This window comes from Balaenoptera acutorostrata, chromosome X, assembly GCF_949987535.1.
Source record: "Balaenoptera acutorostrata chromosome X, mBalAcu1.1, whole genome shotgun sequence".
Taxonomy (NCBI): domain Eukaryota; kingdom Metazoa; phylum Chordata; class Mammalia; order Artiodactyla; family Balaenopteridae; genus Balaenoptera; species Balaenoptera acutorostrata.
The window spans coordinates 41,451,543-41,472,640 of record NC_080085.1 but is presented as its reverse complement, the minus strand read 5'-3'; the positions used below and the strand labels follow the sequence as shown (position 1 = coordinate 41,472,640).

The window sequence follows — 21,098 nt, the reverse complement described above, 5'->3', positions numbered from 1 at the left end:
CTACCAAGCTGGGTAAAATGCCCATACTAACCTCTACCATAATATTCATCCCCTGTAATTATCTGATCATTTGTACATGTCTCCCAGTAGACTCTAAATTCTGGGAAGGCAAAGAGTGTGTCATGTCTTATCTTTGTGTTTCTAGTACGTAACCCAGTACTTGGTGCTCAACAGAAACTCAGTGAGCATTTTTAGATGGAACTGTGTAGTATCATTTGTCCAAGGTCACAGAACTGCTGTATGGCAAAGGAAGGCCTATGCCCCAAGACATCTGGCTCTTCACCTAGTGAGCTTTTCATTATATCATGTATTTAAAGAGTCACTCATGAAGAAGCCAGACATGAATCTAGAAAACATATTCTATGGATAGACATTTTATTGATCTCTGAATGACCAGCAAATATAAATGGTCTAAATAAACCAATTAAAAGACACAGAGAGACTGGCAGAATGGGTTAAAAAACATGATCCATCTATATGTTGTCTGCCACAACCCACTTCAAATATAACAATATAAGTAGGTTGAAAGTGGAAAAAAATGGAGAAGGATATAAAATATAAATATTACTCAAAAGAAAGCAGGGTGGCTATATTAATATCAATAAAAAGATAATCACCAGATGGAGAAGAACATTAAATAATGATAGAAGGGTCAATCTACCAAGACATAGCAATCCTAAATGTGTATGCACTAAAAAAACGGAGCTGCAAAATATGTGAAACAAAAACTAACTGATCTGAAAGGAGAAATAGATAAATCCACAGTCATAGTTGGAGATTTCAACATTCTTCTCTCAACAATTGATAGAACCAGTAGACAGAAAATCAGCAAGGACATATTGATAGAAGAACTCAACAAACACAATCAACCAATACGATTTAACTGACACCTGTAGAACACTGCATCCAACAACAGCAGATTACATTTTTTTCAAGCACCCACAGAAAATATACCAAGACAGACCATATCTTGGGCCATGAAACAAGCTTAAACAAATTTAGTAGGACTGAAGTCATATGGAGTGCATTCTCTGACCACAATGGAATCAAAGCAGAAATCAGTAGCAGAAAGACAACAGGAAAATCTCTATAAACACTTGGAAACTAAATAACATACTTCTAAATAAGCCATGGGCCAAAGAGGAAATCTCAAGGGAAAATTTTAAAGTACACTGAACTGAATGAAAATGAAAATACATACAACATATCAAAATGTGTGGGGCACAGCTTAAAGCAGTGCTGGGAGGGAAATTTACAGTACTAAATACTTACATTAGGAAAGAAGAGTCTCAAGCCAGTAATCAAAGCTCCTGCCTCAAGAAACTAGAAGAAGGAGGATAACAATCCTTGGAATAGGATACAAAAGTAGATGAAGGTTTGGGAAGAATGAGAGTCAACTTCTATGAAATAGCAACATTGGATAGTTAGGTCAACCACTTAGGCCTGAAGTGGGCACAAGGTGGTACACGGCAGAATGTTTGGGCAGTGAGAAGACCAAACTAATGCTAACATCTCAGATGAATGCAAGAGTTTAGGTAAAGGCAGAAATTAAGCTCTGGGCTTCCTATAGCAGCTGCACAGCTTTAAAACCTCCTCAAGGATATGCACCATAGGGCATATATTATCAATACATACACATAAACTCACAGAGGGGCCTAACTTGAGCAGAAGGTGATTAACACACCAGTTGGATTCTCACCTGTCAGGTGTACCTAGGAGCAGCCTATCTTACCAGGAATCTAGGTTCTTGAGGGACCAAGGAATTCCCTAGTAAAGAAGGGAGTCCCAAGAGAAGATGGTAGCTCATCAACTGATCTAGTGGCAATACCCCAAGGTATGAGAGAGGAATGATTCAGAAAATGGTGTGAAGTGTGTTACTCAGGTTAATCTAAAAGCTCAGCTTTCAAGGACTTGGTTCAGAATCCAGTAAGAGATGGGCTTTCCACAGAAACCTAAACAAGCTGACATGCAGCCCCCACAGCCCCAGAAGATCCAGCTGCAGCAGGAGGATGAGAGAGTCAAGGGCCATAGCACAGACACCAGTACCCTTAACTGGGAAGTGTACGAGTGAGTCACCCACATGGACAGAGTCAGGCATGTCAGTGGTATTTGCAGCACTGGGGGCTGTGCAAACACAGGAGAGCAGCCTCCAGGGGCTGAAAGCACTAGCAGCCCAGCAAGGACCCTGCCCCAGAGGTCACCGAAGGTGCTAAGAGCAAAGAGGAGAGGAGGGAGACGACACTTGGAGCTCTAGAATACCTATTCAGGAAAACACAGCAGGTACCTCCAGGGTAAACTGGGTACGTTTGAAGACTTCCCTGGAAGCTGGAGAACTATAATAGAGCTGGCAAAAGTCTGAGGGACTGTTACCCAGACCCTGCTTTCACCGCCAGAATGGTGTGGCCCAGTACATTCAGAACAGCTATATTTCATGGTAGTAATAGATCCAAGAGAGAATATATAATTATAGAACACATATGTATAGAAAATACATATGCAGGCATAGCACAAAGAGAGATTTGTTTTCCTGTCACCTAAAAGGTAAGTTTACAAATCAAGATAATAATATTTTTACCCTAAAAATTAATGTGTATTGTGCATTTAAAATTTGTCGTTGCCAGGAACTCTATGATAGGCAACCCACTTGAGAAGCTTAAATTTCAATGTGTAACAGAAGTTAACTTGGGCCTAAAAAAAATCCTTAAATTCATGCATAGTACAGATGTGGCTCATTTGGTCCTTGAGATGGAGGGAAGAGGTTAGGAGAAACAGGCCGCGGACATCTCAATGGACTTCTGATGCCAGCTGGAAAGGTAGGTCAATAAGCCCAGAGGAAAGGTCCACCTATAGCGGTAGGGGTGAGGGGCAATGGTTCCTGGTATGAGTTGGGCTTTCCTCTTCATTTAAAAGTGATCAGCCATTTCCTCTCACTAGTCATAGAGAAAAAGACTCACAAAAGAAGCCTACAGAAAGTCAACTAGGTAATTAGACCTGTAAAAAGCCCAACAGAGAAGCAGGAAAACAAAGTTTAAATAATGACCTTTATCTCGTCCAGCCAAGAAAACCTCCCTAAGCCCCTCACACTTGGGCCTCAAGTGCCTCCAACTGACAATCTTCTTCAACCAGGTAGAAACAGTTCTGGCTTTTCTTCTAATCAATTTCTCCTGATCTGAAAGACTAATTTTATTTTATGTTTTGCCCTTTATTTATTTAATTTTCCCCTCAGCTTTATTGAGGTATAATGAACAAATAAAATTATAATATATTTAAAGTGTACAATGTGATGATTTGATTTGATATACCTATATATTGTGAAAGGATTCCCACCAAGTTTACACATCCATCACTTCACAGAGTTACCTTTTTTCCTTTTTGTGGTGAGAACATTTAAGATCTACTCTCTTAGCAACTTTCAAGTATAAAATACAGTATTGATAATTATAGTGACCATGCTGTACATTACATCCCCAGAACTTATTCATCTTATAACTTAAAGTTTGTACCCTTTTACCAACCTCTCCCCATTTCTCCCGCCTCTTCGCCCCTAGCAACCACCATTCTACTCTCTGTTTCTATGAGTTTGACCTTTTTTTTTTTTTTGATTCCACATATAAGTGATACCATGCAGTATTTGTCTTTCTCTGTCTGGCTTATTTCACTGAGCATAATGCCCTCCCAGTTTGTCCATGTGGTTGCAAATAGCAGGATTTCCTGAAGGGCTAATTTTAAAAGAACAGAATATTGCTGCAGAACTGAAAACATTTAATACATGTCAATAGACTAGTACTGCAATCAGTTAATAATTCTTATCTTCTACTTTTCTTACACCTAAGACACTTATTCAAAGAGCAAAGTTTGAATTCTAGCTACCCTTTTCACACAGTTCAGATCAGTGACATCCTAACTCAATTCACTGGACATTATTCTAAACAAGGAGTTAGCAAACGTTTTCTGTAAAGGGCTAGACAGTATATATTTTTTGCTTTGCAGGCCATTCAGCCTCTGTCTTAACTACTCAACTCTGCCATTACAGCATAAGAGAAACCACTGACATTTATTCATGTAAATAAATGGACATGGCTGTGTTCCAATAAAACTTCACTTATAGGGACTTCCCTGATGGTCCAGTGGTTAAGAATCTGCCTTCCAATGCAAGGGACTAGGGTTTGATCCCTGGCCACAGAACTAAGATCCCACATGCTGTGGGGCAACTAAGCCCCCGTGCCACAGCAGCTGAGCCCGTGTGGTCTAGAGCCCGTGAGCTGCAACGAAGAGCCCGCGTGCCTCAATGAAGAGCCCGTGTGCCGCAATGAAAGATCCCACGTGCCTCAACTAAGACCTGACGCAGCCAAATAAATAAATAAGTAAATAAATATTTAAAAAACTTCACTTACAGACACTGAAATTTTAATTTCATACAATTTTCACATGTCATCAAATATTATTCTTCTTTTGATTTTTCCAACCATTTAAAAACAGAAAAATCCATTTCTAGTTTATAGGCTGCACGAAAACAGGTAGTGGGACAGATTTAGCGGGCAGGCTATAGTGTACCAATCCCTGCTTGAACCAAGACTTGATGCCTCCCTGAAGGAATTTAAAATTTCAGACTTTCCCTGATTTTTAAAAAAAGTAGACATTTCAAACGAGCATCTCATCATAAACTTATGCTGAAGTTTCAGTTTAGGAGGAGGGACAAATTCTATAAGTGCATAGAAACATATTATAGCAGTGTAAACAGAACTTGAACACTAACTTATAGACCTGCAACTTACTAGGTGTGTAAAACTACAAAACTCACTCATTCTCTCTGGAGCTCAATTCTCTCCATTCTAGTCCATTTGCAACAATCTTCCACATCACTGAAAGGGAGAAGGAGTTACAACTATAATTTACTGATGTTAAATTCTGTCTGGGAGGCAGCCCCACCTCCTCACCCAGAACGGAGCCCGCGTTTCCGCAGAGCTGGAACTCCCGGCTTGGGGTCTCTTCCCTCCGCCGTCACTGAAGTGCCCTGGAGCCCGAGGGGAGGGCGGCCTCACTAAGGCTGCCGGCTCTGGAGGGGCCCCGGCGGCCGAAGCCGTGACAGTCCTGGGGACCACCGGCCGGTTGTTCCAGCAAGTAACTTAAAGACAAAATGGAAAAACAAGGAGGTTTGTGCCTGAGATCATGTTGATGTGAAACCAGGGATGGCCACCTTGTGCCAGTGAGCTGTCTGAGAAGTTGTGGGAGTTGCCTCTAACCAGGACCTGATACCCAATGCCCTGACAACGCTGCCTTTTCAAAGCTTGAACTGCGGCTCTTCACTTGGCTCTGCAGGCCCAGGGCAACTTGAACATCTGGCAAGACACCGTGTGGATGAAAGGCTCTTGGTGCTCCAGCCAGGCATCAGGGCTGTGCCTCTGAGGTGGGAGAGCCAACTTCAGGACACTGGTCCACAAGAGACCTCCCAGCTCCACGTAATACCAAATGGCGAAAATCTCTCAGAGATCTCCATCTCAACATCAAGACCCAGCTTCACTCAACGACCAGCAAGCTACAGTGCTGGACACCCTATGCCAAACAACTAGCAAGACAGGAACACAGCCCCATCCATTAGCAGACAGGCTGCCTAAAATCATAATAAGGCCACAGACACCTCAAAACACACCACCAGACGTGGACGTGCCCACCAGAAAGACAAGATCCAGCCTCATCCACCAGAACAGAGGCACAAGTCCCCTCCACCAGGAAGCCTACACAACCCACTGAACCAACCTTAGCCACTGGGAACAGATACCAAAAACAACAGGAACTACGAACCTGCAGCCTGTGAAAAGGAGACCCCAAACACAGTAAGATAAGCAAAATGAGAAGACAGAAAAACATACAGCAGGTGAAGGAGCAGGGTCAAAACACACCAGACCTAACAAATGAAGAGGAAATAGGCAGTCTACCTGAAAAAGAATTCACAATAATGATAGTAAGGATGATCCAAAATCTTGGAAATAGAATAGACAAAATGCAAGAAACATTTAATAAGGACGTAGAAGAACTAAAGAGGAACCAAGCAACGATGAAAAACACAATAAATGAAATTAAAAATACTCTAGACGGGATCAATAGCAGAATAACTGAGGCAGAAGAACGGATAAGTGACCTGGAAGATAAAATGGTGGAAATAACTACTGCAGAGCAGAATAAAGAAAAAAGAATGAAAAGAACTGAGGACAGTCTCAGAGACCTCTGGGACAACATTAAATGCACCAACATTCGAATTATAGGGGTCCCAGAAGAAGAAGAGAAAAAGAAAGGGACTGAGAAAATTTTTGAAGAGATTATAGTTGAAAACTTCCCTAATATGGGAAAGGAAATAGTTAATCAAGTCCTGGAAGCACAGAGAGTCCCATACAGGATAAATCCAAGGAGAAACATGCCAAGACACATATTAATCAAACTATCAAAAATTAAATACAAAGAAAACATATTAAAAGCAGCAAGGGAAAAACAACAAATAACACACAAGGGAATCCCCATAAGGTTAACAGCTGATCTTTCAGCAGAAACTCTGCAAGCCAGAAGGGAGTGGCAGGATATACTTAAAGTGATGAAGGAGAAAAACCTACAACCAAGATTACTCTACCCAGCAAGGATCTCATTCAGATGTGATGGAGAAATTAAAACCTTTACACACAAGCAAAAGCTGAGAGAGTTCAGCACCACCAAACCAGCTTTACAACAAATGCTAAAGGAACTTCTCTAGGCAAGAAACACAAGAGAAGGAAAACAACTACAATAACAAACCCAAAGCATTTAAGAAAATGGGAATAGGAACATACATATCGATAATTACCTTAAATGTAAATGGAGTAAATGCTCCCACCAAAAGACACAGACTGGCTGAATGGATACAAAAACAAGACCCATATATATGCTGTCTACAAGAGACCCACTTCAGACCTAGAGACACATACAGACTGAAAGTGAGGGGATGGAAAAAGATATTCCATGAAAATGGAAATCAAAAGAAAGCTGGAGTAGCAATTCTCATATCAGACAAAATAGACTTTAAAATAAAGACTATTACAAGAGACAAAGAAGGACACTATATAATGATCAAGGGATCGATCCAAGAGGAAGGTATAACAATTGTAAATATTTATGCACCCAACACAGGAGCACCTCAATACATAAGGCAAATACTAACAGCCATAAAAGGGGAAATCGACAGTAACACAATCATAGTAGGGGACTTTAACACCCCACTTTCACCAATGGACAGATCATCCAAAATGAAAATAAATAAGGAAACACAAGCTTTAAATGATACATTAAACAAGATGGACTTAATTGATACTTATAGGACATTCACCCCAAAACAAAAGAATACACATTTTTCTCAAGTGCTCATGGAACATTCTCCAGGATAGATCATATCTTGGGTCACAAATCAAGCCTTGGTAAATTTAAGAAAATTGAAATCGTATCAAGTACCTTTTGTGACCACAACGCTATGAGACTAGATATCAATTACAGGAAAAGATCTGTAAAAAATACAAACACATGGAGGCTACACAATACACTACTTAATAACGAAGTGATCACTGAAGAAATCAAAGGGGAAATCAAAAAATAACTAGAAACAAATGACAATGGAGACACGACGACCCAAAACCTATGGGATGCAGCAAAAGCAGATCTAAGAGGGAAGTTTATAGCAATACAAGCCTACCTCAAAAAACAGGAAACATCTCGAATAAACAACCTAACCTTGCACCTGAAGCAATTAGAGAAAGAAGAACAAAAAAACCCCAAAGCTAGCAGAAGGAAAGGAATCATAAAGATCAGATCAGAAATAAATGAAAAATAAATTAAGGAGACAATAGCAAAAATCAATAAAACTAAAAGCTGGTTCTTTGAGAAGATAAACAAAATTGATAAACCATTAGCCAGACTCATCAAGAGAAAAAGGGAGAAGACTCAAATCAATAGAATTAGAAATGAAAAAGGAGAAGTAACCACTGACACTGCAGAAATACAAATGATCATGAGAGATTACTACAAGCAACTCTATGCCAATAAAATGGACAACCTGGAAGAAATGGACAGATTCTTAGAAATGCACAAACTGCCGAAACTGAACCAGGAAGAAACAGAAAATATGAACAGACCAATCACAAGCACTGAAATTGAAACTCTGATGAAAAATCTTCCAACAAACAAAAGCCCAGGACCAGATGGCTTCACAGGCGAATTCTATCAAACATTTAGAGAAGAGCTAACACCTATCCTTCTCAAACTCTTCCAAAATATAGCAGAGGGAGGAACACTCCCAAACTCATTCTACGAGGCCACCATCACCCTGCTACCAAAACCAGACAAAGATGTCACAAAGAAAGAAAACTACAGGCCAATATCACTGATGAACATAGATGCAAAAATCCTCAACAAAATACTGGCAAACAGGATCCAACAGCACATTAAAAGGATCATACACCATGATCAAGTGGGGTTTATTCCAGGAATGCAAGGATTCTTCAATATACGCAAATCAATCAACGTGATGTATCATATTAACAAACTGAAGGAGAAAAACCATATGATCATCTCAATAGATGCAGAGAAAGCTTTCGACAAAATTCAACACCCATTTATGATAAAAGCCCTGCAGAAAGTAGGCATAGAGGGAACTTTCCTCAACATAATAAAGGCCATATATGACAAACCCACAGCCAACATTGTCCTCAATGGTGAAAAACTGAAACCATTTCCACCAAGATCAGGAACAAGACAAGGTTGCCCACTCTCACCACTATTATTCAACATAGTTTTGGAAGTGTTAGCCACAGCAATCAGAGAAGAAAAAGAAATAAAAGGAATCCAAATCAGAAAAGAAGAAGCAAAGCTGTCACTGTTTGCAGATGACATGATACTATACATGGAGAATCCTAAAGATGCTACCAGAAAACTACTAGAGCTAATCAATGAATTTGGTAAAGTAGCAGGATACAAAATTAATGCACAGAAATCTCTTGCATTTCTATACACTAATGATGAAAAATCTGAAAGTGAAATTAAGAAAACACTCCCGTTTACCATTGCAACAAAAAGAATAAAATATCTAGGAATAAACCTACCTAAGGAGACAAAAGACCTGTATGCAGAAAATTATAAGACACTGATGAAAGAAATTAAAGATGATACAAATAGATGGAGAGATATACCATGTTCTTGGATTGGAAGAATCAACATTGTGAAAATGACTCTACTACCCAAAGCAATCTACAGATTCAATGCAATCCCTACCAAACTACCACTGGCATTTTTCACAGAACTAGAACAAGAAATTTCACAATTTGTATGGAAACACAAAAGACCCCGAATAGCCAAAGCAATCTTGGGAATGAAAAATGGAGCTGGAGGAATCAGGCTCCCTGACTTCAGACTATATTACAAAGCTACAGTAATCAAGACAGTTTGGTACTGGCACAAAAACAGAAATATAGATCAATGGAACAGGATAGAAAGCCCAGAGATAAACCCACGCACATATGGTCACCTTATCTTTGATAAAGGAGGCAAGCATATACAGTGGAGAAAAGACAGCCTCTTCAATAAGTGGTGCTGGGAAAATTGGACAGGTACATGTAAAAGTATGAAATTAGAACACTCCCTGACACCATACACAAAAATAAGCTCAAAATGGATTAAAGACCTAAATGTAAGGCCAGACACTATCAAACTCTTAGAGGAAAACATAGGCAGAACACTCTACGACACAAATCACAGCAAGATCCTTTCTGACCCAGCTCCTAGAGAAATGGAAATAAAAACACAAATAAACAAATGGGACCTAATGAAACTTAAAAGCTTTTGCACAGCAAAGGAAACCATAAACAAGACGAAAAGACAACCCTCAGAATGGGAGAAAATATTTGCAAATGAAGCAACTGACAAAGGATTAATCTCCAAGATTTACAAGCAGCTCATGCAGCTCAATAACAAAAAAACAAACAACCCAATCCAAAAATGGGCAGAAGACCTAAATAGACATTTCTCCAAAGAAGATATACAGATTGCCAACAGATTAAAGAATGCTGAACCATTCTTAGTGGAAATCTAGTGGATCTTAGTGGAAATGGTTTCAGTTTTTCACCACAACATCATTAATCATTAGAGAAATGCAAATCAAAACTACAGTGAGTTATCATCTCACACCGGTCAGAATGGCCATCATCAAAAAATCTAGAAACAATAAATGCTGGAGAGGGTGTGGAGAAAAGGGAACCCTCTTGCACTGTTGGTGGGAATGTAAATGGATACAGCCACTATGGAGAACAGTATGGAGGTTCCTTAAAAAACTACAAATAGAACTACCATACGACCCAGCAATCCCACTACTAGGCATATACCCTGAGAAAACCATAATTCAAAAAGAGTCATGTACCAAAATGTTCATTGCAGCTCTATTTACAATAGCCAGGACATGGAAGCAACCTAAGTGTCCATCATCGGATGAATGGATAAAGAAGATGTGGCACATATATACAATGGAATATTATCAGCCATAAAAAGAAATGAAATGGAGGTATTTGTAGTGAGGTGGATGGAGTTAGAGTCTGTCATACAGAGTGAAGTAAGTCAGAAAGAGAAAAACAAATACCGTATGCTAACACATATATATGGAATCTAAGGGAAAATAAAGGTCATGAAGTACCTAGTGGCAAGACGGGAATAAAGACACAGACCTACTAGAGAATGGACTTGAGGATATGCGGAGGGGGAGGGGTAAGATGTGACAGGGTGAGAGAGTGCATAGACATATATACACTACCAAATGTAAAATAGATAGCTAGTGGGAAGCAGCCGCATAGCACAGGGAGATCAGCTCGGTGCTTTGTGACCACCTAGAGGGGTGGGATAGGAAGGGTGGGAGGGAGGGAGATGCAAGAGGGAAGAGATATGGGAACATATGTATATGTATAACTGATTCACTTTGTTATAAAGCAGAAACTAACACACTATTGTAAAGCAATTATACTCCAACAAGGATGTTTATAAAAAAAAAATTCTGTCTGGGATATATAGAAAATATTTCTATTTCTACTGTGTGCAGGTCCCTACAAAGCAAAGATACTTTCAAAAGAAGTTTTTTGTCATTATTATTCCAATCTCTTCTGGATCCACAGCCTACTTATGAGACTTTGAATAGCCTGAGCAGTGAAAAACCCCAAACAGAATAAACCCAAAGAAACCCGTTTCCAGACATATCCAAATCAAACTGCTGAACAGAATACAAAGAAAAAAATCTTGAAAGCAGCCAGAGGAAAAATACATTACCTTATAGGGGTATAGCAATTCAAATTACAGTGGATTTCTTTTATCAGAAACCATGGAGGGCTTCCCTGGTGGCGCAGTGGTTGAGAATCTGCCTGCTAATTCAGGGGACACGGGTTCGAGCCCTGGCCTGGGAAGATCCCACATGCCGCGGAGCAACTAGGCCCGTGAGCCACAACTGCTGAGCCTGCGCGTCTGGAGCCTGTGCTCCGCAACAAGAAAGGCCACGACAGTGAGAGGCCCGCGCACTGCGATGTAGAGTGGCCCCCGCTTGCCGCAACTAGAGAAAGCCCTAGCACAGAAACGAAGACCCAACATAGCAATCAATCAATCAATCAATCAATCAATCTTTAAAAAAAAAAAAAGAAACTATGGAGGTCATAAGGAAATGGCATAACATGTTTGAAGTGTGGGGAAAAAAGAACTGTCACACATAATTCTATATCCAGCAAAAACATCTTTCAGGAATGACAATTTATAGCCAGCAATCTGCTCTAAAAGAACTGCTAGAGGAAGTTCTTCAGCCAGTTGGGAAATTATAGCAGAAAGAAATTTAGCACATTAGGAATGAAGGAACAGCAATATAAATTGTAAAATTTGGGTAGATATAACAGACTGTTCTTCTCTTGAATTACTTAAAATATATTTGGCAGCTGATAGCAAAAACAATAAGAATGTGTGAAGGGATTTTCAGTATGTGTAGATGTAATATATAAGACAACTATAACATAAAGGGGAGAGGGTAAAGGGACCTACAGGGTGTAAGGTTTCTGCATTACTCTTGAAGTGGTAAAGTATTGATTCTAAGTAGACTGTGCAAGGTTAAATATGTATATTATAATCCCTAGAGTAACCAAAAAAGATATGCAAAGAGATAAACTCAAAAATCACAGTAGATTAATTAAAATGGAGCACCAAAAAATGTTCAAATAACCCAAAAGGCAGGAAAGTGGAAAAGAGAGGAAATAATAACAGAGGTATAACACAAAGAAAAGAAATAATAAAATGGTAGGTTTAAACCAAGCATATCAATAACTACATTAAGTGGAATGGTCTAAACATACAATTAAAAGACAGAGACTGTCAGAACAGATTTAAAAAACATGATCCCACCACAAAGACTATAAGAAAATCATTTAAAATATAATGATATAGGTAGATGAAAAGTAAAAGATGAAAAAAGATATGATGCAAATGCTGATCAAAAGAAAGAATTCAGAGCAAAGAAAATTACAAGGATAAAGTGGGCCTTTCAATCTGGCGGCAGCCATCAGGTGAGCTGAGATGGGCACTTGCTAGTACATCCAGGAGCTATGGAGGAAGAAGCAATCCCACATAATTTGCTTTCTGCTCAGGGTGCACTGCTGGCAGTACCGCCAGCTCTCTGCACTGCAGAGGGCCCCTTGCCCCACCCAGCCTGACAAGGTACACAGGCTGGGCTACAAGGCCAAGCAAGGTTATGTCATATATCGGATTCGTGTGTGCTGTGGTGCCCGCAAATGCCCAGTTCCTAAGGGTGCCACCTACAGCAAGCCTCTCCATCATGGTGTCAACCAGCTCAAGTTTGCTCGAAGCCTTCATTCTGTTGCCAAGAAGTGAACTGGACGTCACTGTGGGGCCCTAAGGGTCCTGAATTCTTACTGGGTTGGTGAAGATTCTACTTACAAATTTTTAGAGGTTATCATCATTGATCCATTTCATAATGCTATCAGAAGAAACCCTGTCACCCAGTGGATCACCAAACCAGTCCACAAGCACAGGGAGATGTGGGGGCTGACATCTGCAGGCAGAAAGAGCCGCGGCCTTGGAAAGGGCCACAAGTCCCACCACACTATTGGTGGTTCTCGCCGTGCAGCTTGGAGAAGGCGCAATACTCTCCAGCTCCACCATTACCACTAATATAAGCAATGCTTGTAAAATTCTTACCTAATAAACAATTTAGGACATTCATGTCCGCTTAAAGGTGTTTTTTAATTTGTCTGTTAAAACTAGTTGTCTCCAGATTATTTCATTGAATGCATTGTCAAATTAGGAAAATTAAAGTGCAATAATGTGTGAAGACTTTAAGTGATAGTGTATCTTGTTTCTAATAAGGGAAATGCCTTTGTTTTTGCTTTATTAGGGAGTTGATATGTCCATGTTTAAAATGCTGTTTGGTACAATAGGTGTAAAATAAATTCTGGAAAAGAGGAGTGCAGAAACTAGCCATGTAGATTTGTTGATGCATGTGATGAAACCTACAGCTTTACTGGGGTGATGCAATGCTCTGCTGGTTTACTCTAAAGTGGCTGTTTTATGGAGTTTGGCAAGGACAAACTTTTTAAATTGGATTTTCCTTGGAAATGTGAAGGAAGTCCTGATCCTTTATCATGATCATATGCAGAAAAACAATGAAAGTTGACTAGGGCCCTCATTTTTAGACTTAATCTAATATTCCATTTATGTAACAGCTGCTTCCGAAAGGCAAAAAGTAAAGACGTGTCACCATTTTTAAGAGAATTGAATAAACCTGTTGCAAGAGGGTTTTCTTACAAATGAAAACATCCTGGTTAACCTAAATTAAACTGCCTTGGCCTCCATGGTACCACTGATGTTCACATAAAAGATGGGAGCTACTGGTTTAATCCCAGGACTGGGATCTGTAGAACACTGAACTTCATGCAAAATAGTCATGGTATTTACACTGGTGTATACTGAAACTGATGGAAATTGAACATTAGGTAAATGAGAAGGGAGTTAATTAGCCCTAAGGTTTGTAAGCTAGTAATGCTAGGATTGGGAAATTGGTGTCCATCAGATACCTTTCAAGTGTGGGAGGATAGAAAAAGCTTGGATCAAAATTTTAAATGTTTTATCTGTAATATTAGTTTGTGACCATTATGAACTCTCTAAGCCACCACAGAGGGGAAAGCAGGGTTGGTTTTATTTAAAAGTAACACTGCTAAGTCTAATCAGTGTTATTTTGGGTCAAGCCACTTTATCCATTCCCATAAGGATACTGAGAAAAGTCATGTAGTTGGTGTCAATACAAGTTCAATTGGTTTTCAATTTTATGTGTTGTCTACAGTTATTTTTCTCATCCCTGCTCAAACTACCCTCAAGAGCCTCACCATTCCACAAACTTGCCAGGCCACCAGTTGTGGCTGGGCATACCACCACATTCTGCTTGCATCACGTCTTCCCATAGACTAGGCTTCTGTTTCCCAGGGTGGATTTGAGTGTATAGGAAATATGGAAGAGGAATTGCCCCAATCCTTTCCAATTCTTGGTTTGCTATCTTAACAGGTAGGTTAATTCTGAAATCTAATTGCTGGTTTTCTTGAACCAATTTTTCTCGTATTTTCTTCAAGGGTCTTGAAAGGTCCACTTAATGATTTCCAGAAAACATGTAGCAGGCTCGCAAAACGTTTTGAGACCCAAATTTCTTCCCACTCAAAAAAAAAAAACTTAAACCATATAATTTCTTGTGTAGAGCTTGTTCAACTATACATAATAATAGAATAAATGTCTATTAAACTAAAAAGAAAGGATAAAGTGGGATATAAAGAGACATGTCATAATGCTAAAAGGGTTATTTAATTCACCCCAAAGACTTAACAATCCTAAATGTGTAAACACCTAACAACAGTGCTTCAAAATATGTGAAGCAAAAACTGTCAGATCTAAAATTAGGAGTAGAAAAATCCACAATTACAGTTGGAGACTTCAACATTCCTCTCTAATTAATATATAGAACTAGCAGACAGAAAATCAGCAAGAATATGTAAGAACTGAACACTATTATCAACCAAGTGGAATTAGCTTATATGTACAGAACACTCTATCCAACAATTGCAGAATATATATTCTTTCAACAAGATAGATCACCTCCTGGGTCACAAAACAAACCTCAAATATAAAAGAGCTGAAATCATATAGAATATGTTCCTTGACCATAAAGGAAATAAAATAGAAATCGACAACAGAGAGATAAGAGGAAAAGCTCCAAACACTTGGCTATTGGATATCATATATCTAAATAACCCATTAATCAAAGATAAACTTTTAAGGGAAATTAGAAAATATTTTTAATTAAAGAAAAATGAAAATACAACATAACTCAATTTGTGGGCTTAGAGGGAAACTCATAGCAGTAAATGATATTTTAGGGAAAAAAATCTCTCATATAAATACAGGTGACCCTTGAACAATCAGGGGTCAGGGGTGCCAAGCCTCTGCACAGTCAAAAATCCATATCTAACTTATTGTCAGCCCTCCCTATCCGTGGTTCCTCCATAACCTCAGTTCCTCTGTATTGGCAGTTTAACATCTGTGGATTCAACCAACCATGTGGATAGTGTAGTACTGTAGTATTTACTATTGAAAATAATCCACATATAAGTGGTCCTGCACAGTTCATACCCCTGTTGTTCAAGGGTCAACTGTAATCTACGCTTCCCCCTTAGGAACCTAGAAAAAGAGCAAAATACACCCAAAGCAAGCAGAAAAAGGAAATAAGATAAAGCAGAAATCAATGAAGCTGAAAACAGAAAAACAACAGAGAAAAATAAATGAAAACAAAAGCTGGTCCTTTGAAAAGATCAATAAAATTGATAAACCTCTAGCAAAACTGAGAAGGAAAAAAAAGAGCAAATTACCAATATGAGGAATGAAAGAGGAGATTATCACTATAGACCCCGCAGACATAAAAAGATAATAAGGGGATACTACCATGAATAACTCTACACACATAAGTTAGACAACTTAAATGAAATGGACAGACTGCTCGAAAACCACAAACTACTAAAACTCATTGAAGATGAAACAGGTAACCTGAATAATGACCCATCTATTAAGGAAATTAAATTCACAGCTAAAAATCTTTTTTAAAAGAAATGCCCAGGCCCAGATGGTTTCACTGGCAAATTCCAACAAACATTTAAAGAAAAGATAACACCATTTTATAGGCAAGGGGTTATGGCACAGGGACTACAGTCAGACTTCCTGAATTTTAATCTCTGCTCAGCCACTTACCAATTCTGTGCTCTTGGGAAACTGTTAACATTTCCGTGCTTCAGAATGTTTCATTATTGGTTCAAAAGGGGAGAATAATAGTACTGTACTTATAGGATTGATATGAGTATTGAATAAATTATTAAATATAAAGTAAAAAAATAAAAATAAAAAAAAGAAAAGACAACACCAATTCTGCAAGATCTCGTCCAGAAAATAGGAGAGGATAGAATCTTTCCCAACTCATTTTATGAAGCCCTGACACCAAACCCAGACAAACATAATACGAAAAAGAAAACTATAGACCAATATCCCTCATGAATATAAAAGCAAATACCTTCAACAAAATATTAGCAAATCTTACAGCAATATATAAAACCCTACAACCAAGTGGGGTTTCTCCCAGGAATGAAAAGCAGGTTCAATATTTGAAAATCAATCAATGTAATCAACATATTAAGTCTAAAAAAGAAAAACCAAATGATAATATCAGTTGATGAGGACAAAACCATTTGTCAAAATTCAAAATGCATTCATAATAGAAACTCTCAGCATACTAGGAATAGAAGGGAACTTCCTCAACTTGATAAAGAACTTAAAGGTGAAATAAGAAAAAGCTGTGCTCTCTCATCACTTCTATTAAACATCATACTAGAAGTCTTAGCCTGTGCAAAAAGGGACAAAAAATATATAAAAGGTATACAGATTGAAAGAAAGAAATGAAAGTATCCCTACTCCTAAACAGCATGATTGTTTGCTTAGAATATATCAGAGAAATCTATTTTTTTAAGTCCTATAACTAACAGCTTAGCAAGGAAGCAGGATATAAGGTCAATACAAAAATCAATCATATTTCTATATGGTGGCAATAAACAACTAGAAACTGAATCTTTAAAAAAATATATCATTTACAACAGCTCCAAAGAAATGAAACATTCAGGTATATATCTAACAAAACATGTACAGGATCTCTATGCTGAACACTACAAAACATAGATGCTTCCATGAAAAAAATCAAAGAAAATCTAAAGAAATGGAGAAATATACTATATTCATGTGGTGGAAGATTCAGCATATTAAAGATGTCATTTCTCCCCAAAGTCATCAGATTCATCATTAGATTTAACCTAATTCAAACAAAAATGCCAGTAGGATTTTTTGTAAATATAGACAAGATGAGTCTAAAATTTATAAAGAACAGCAAAAGATCTAGAATAGCTAAAACAAATTTTAAAAAGAAGAATAAAGTTGGAGAAACACACTGATTTTAAGGCATAATATAAAGCTACAGTAATCAAGACAGTGGTATTGATGAAGTGATAAAAACAGAACAATGGAACAAAAGAGAGAGTTAAGATACTGACCTACATAAATATAGGCAACTGACTTTTGAAACAGGTGCAAAAGCAATTTAAAGGAGGAAGGATAGTCTTTTGAACGAAGGGTGTGGGAACAATTAGACATCCATATGTAAAAAACAGATCTCCACCTAAACTTCACGTCACGTACAAAGATTAACTTGATAGAGGCACATATCTAAATGTAAAACATATAACTAGAAAACTTTTAGAAGAAAACATAGGAGAAAATCTTCATGATCTAGGGTTAATATAAGAGTTCTTAGACATGAGTCCTTTTAAAAAATGATAAATTGGACTTCAGCAAAATTAAAATCTTGCTTGGTGAATGACACCATTAAGAGAATAAAAAACCAAGCCACAGATGTAGAGAAAATATTTACTGATAAATCACATAACCAACAAAGGATTTTTATTCAGAATATTTTTAAAAAAAACGAAAAAACTCTCGGACTTCCCCGGCAGTCCAGTGGTTAAGCCTCCGTGCTTCCAATGCAGGGGGTGTGGGTTCAATCCCTGGTCGGGGAACTAAGATCCCACATGCTGCACAGTGCAGCCAAACAAAACAAAACAAAACAAAAAACAAAACTCTCAAAACACCACAGCAAGAAAACTACCAAATTTAAATTAAAGCAAAATACTTGAATAAATACTCCTCTCAACAAATACTTGAGTAAAATACTCCTCTGATGGGCTCAATAAAAGTCATGAATTTTAACTTAGTTTGGCTAATTGTAAGGGTAAGAGCAACACTACTTCCAGCTCCCTACATCCCAAGGCAGAAGCTGGCCCAAATGGATTATTTTTTCAAAAACATTTTATTGTGAAATATTACAGAATTTTGTTTTAATAATCACCAGGGGAAAAGTAGGTTGAAAAAATTACTCCTACTCCTGTTCTATATCCTCAACCCACTTCACCCCCTCCTCCTTGGTGTTTTAGAATTTTGGTTCAGACTTCCTATGCAGAGGATTCCCTACGCTGCATGGAAACTTGGCACTTTGGTCTTTGTATGAATAGGCACCATATTTCGATTATTTCTGAGTTTGGGTGTTTATTGGAAGATATTTGTTTCATACCTCTTTCAATAAAGTTGTCAAGCTGATTCAGAATATTTATAAATACCAGTTTGTTTGTGAACCACGTTTTAACCCACCCTTCCTGTTTCTCAGGATGTTTCAAATCTGTATGCATTTAATACTCAGTGGTGTTGTAGATCATTAAATTTTATTAATGTGAAAGAGATCCATTCTTTTGCTTGACTCCATTTTAAATCTTTTGGGTGCTGACAGGGCAGATTGCAACCCTCCATTTGGGCTCTATTCTCCATTTTCATCCTGGACAACTGCAAACCAATGATTGATACTGAGTACTAGTTGAGCCTGCTTGGGGAAGGGGGTGAGGGTAGTCAGGGCTGAGCAGTGTCTAGTGCCTGGAACTCACTGAGCATTTGCTGAATTTGTTAATTTGATTATACTATTCAGTAGTGTGAAAAGGCAAGTGTTAAAATAAAACCTGTTAGGGAAAAGGAGGCTCTATCACAACAAGCTGCAGTATATTTTGCCAAAGCTATTAGATTTTTGAGGCAGCTGGTAGTTTATCAATTTTTATTGCTCCAATATAGTTATTTTATGGCTATTACTAGCAAAAGCGGATTATAGGAATAGTGTTTGACAGGAAAGAAGGGCCCAGTGTGAGTCTATTTGTTCTGGATCTCTAAAACAAAGGTTCTTAATGTCATCCTCTCGGTTTATAGATAGAACAGTAACATGATAGGAAAGACATCAGTTTCTCATTTTGTGAGAGTAGTTCCAGAAAGTCTTTCTGCAGTTTTCTTGAGCACCTGCAGAGGTATCCAGTTTTTTTCCTGAGAAGACCTCTTCAGGTACCAGCATGATCACAAAGGTATTTCAAGGTGCTCTTACAGCATTAAAACCAGCAGTCAGTAGTAGATATCAGGGACGTTGTAAAGGATGGGGCAAGGTCCACAGACAATGTTGTAGGATGTTCGGGGTATAATATAATATATATAATTACAATATAATTTTCAAAATTAAGAACATGACTCACATACAAATACAGAATGAACACATGTCAAAGACTAATTTATTAGTGAGGGACCCAGCATTATGTAAGGCTGATTCAAAGAATATTTGAGAGATTCAGTATATACAGATACTGAAAGTAAAAATGCTAGAATAAGATATCTAAATTAGATAGAAAAGTGGTTAATGCACTATAGGACAGTTAATCCATAGTCTTTGGGATTATTTCTTCTGCCAAACAGAAATTTTTTTCATCTCTACCAGACAAAAATCTTTAAGTTAACATGTCACTTCAAAAAGTCTGGACCCTAATCATTAGTGAATAATAAGCCAAACAAAGATGTAATCCCCTAGAGAACTAAATAATCCTTGGGTGGGCCCCTCAGTCAATGCTCCAGAATGACAACGAAAGGACATTTGGTCGTCCTTTTGTATTATTTTTTAAGTTTTAAAATAATTTCTATTAACAGAGGGTTAATAGTTTTATACCTGAGTCTAAGTCTTTGGAAGTAAAATTAAGGTTCTAGGGGGCCCACCTTTGGAATAGTGTAGTAGCGCTTCTATATTTTACTTTACACATGTGTTTCAAAATAGTCATTTATTTACCTTTCAAAGCAATCATAGGATCTTAGAAGTCATCTGAGATCCAGTCATCTCCTAGGGCAGGAATGCTTTCTTTAGCAGTCTTGACAGGTAATCATGAAGCATTTGTGCGCAAGAAGGAAGGAAACTAACATTAGTGAGTGCCTATTATGTACAAATTTATTTTCAAAGGGCCAAATTTCTTTTCTCACAGTAATACGTTACCTATACATTTAGCCGCATTTATCAAATAAATAGATCTCTTCGGCATAATTGCTTTGAATTATACCTTAATTTAAAAATTTATACACAGTATAATTTACCCTTTTTAATGTACAGTTCAAGTTCTGACAAATACCTATGGTTGTAATTACCACCAAAAACAAGATACAGAACAGTTCCAAGCATAATTTCCTTTTAAATGTCAATTAATCAACAAGCATTTATTGACTACTGACGTGTCCAGTAGTTACTGGTCAGTCTTTGCAGACAGCAGGAGAATGTGAAAAGGCAGGAGAAGTAAAAGATATGATGCCTCTCTCCAAAGAACTTCCACAGTCTAAACTGCAGGGCACAGTTGCACACACACAAACCAAGCACAAATAAGCAATCTACTAGGTAATAATCTGCATGACATGTGGGTTCTGGTATTGATACTGCCATCATGTGACCTTGAATAAGCCATTTATTATTATTATTATTTCTTTTTTTTTTAAAGTATTGTTCCCACCCCAGATCTAGAGTCAGAGACTCTGAGGGTGAAGCCCAATAATCTTGGTGTTTTTTTTTGTTTTTTTTTTAAATT

At 38.0% G+C, this 21,098-nt stretch overlaps 1 protein-coding gene and 1 pseudogene across 8 annotated transcripts in view; one reads left to right on the top strand and one right to left on the bottom strand.

Annotated features, from left to right (window-relative positions):
* The window catches only part of JADE3 (jade family PHD finger 3), a 181,114-nt gene that overhangs the window by 117,779 nt on the left and 42,237 nt on the right, over window positions 1-21,098 (bottom strand). For 2 of the 8 annotated variants that reach the window (XM_057538121.1, XM_057538120.1), the window contains one exon: window positions 4,802-4,862. The exons of 5 other annotated variants lie outside the window; for them this stretch is intronic. In XM_057538121.1, coding sequence (XP_057394104.1) covers window positions 4,802-4,805 — 4 coding nt within the window. In that variant the 5' untranslated portion in view covers window positions 4,806-4,862. Of the gene's footprint in view, window positions 1-4,801; window positions 4,863-20,317; window positions 20,397-21,098 lie in introns of all 8 variants that reach the window. One more of the 8 variants, XM_057538119.1, reaches the window with a different exon arrangement.
* LOC103000556 (60S ribosomal protein L15-like) lies at window positions 12,601-13,220 on the top strand (annotated as a pseudogene).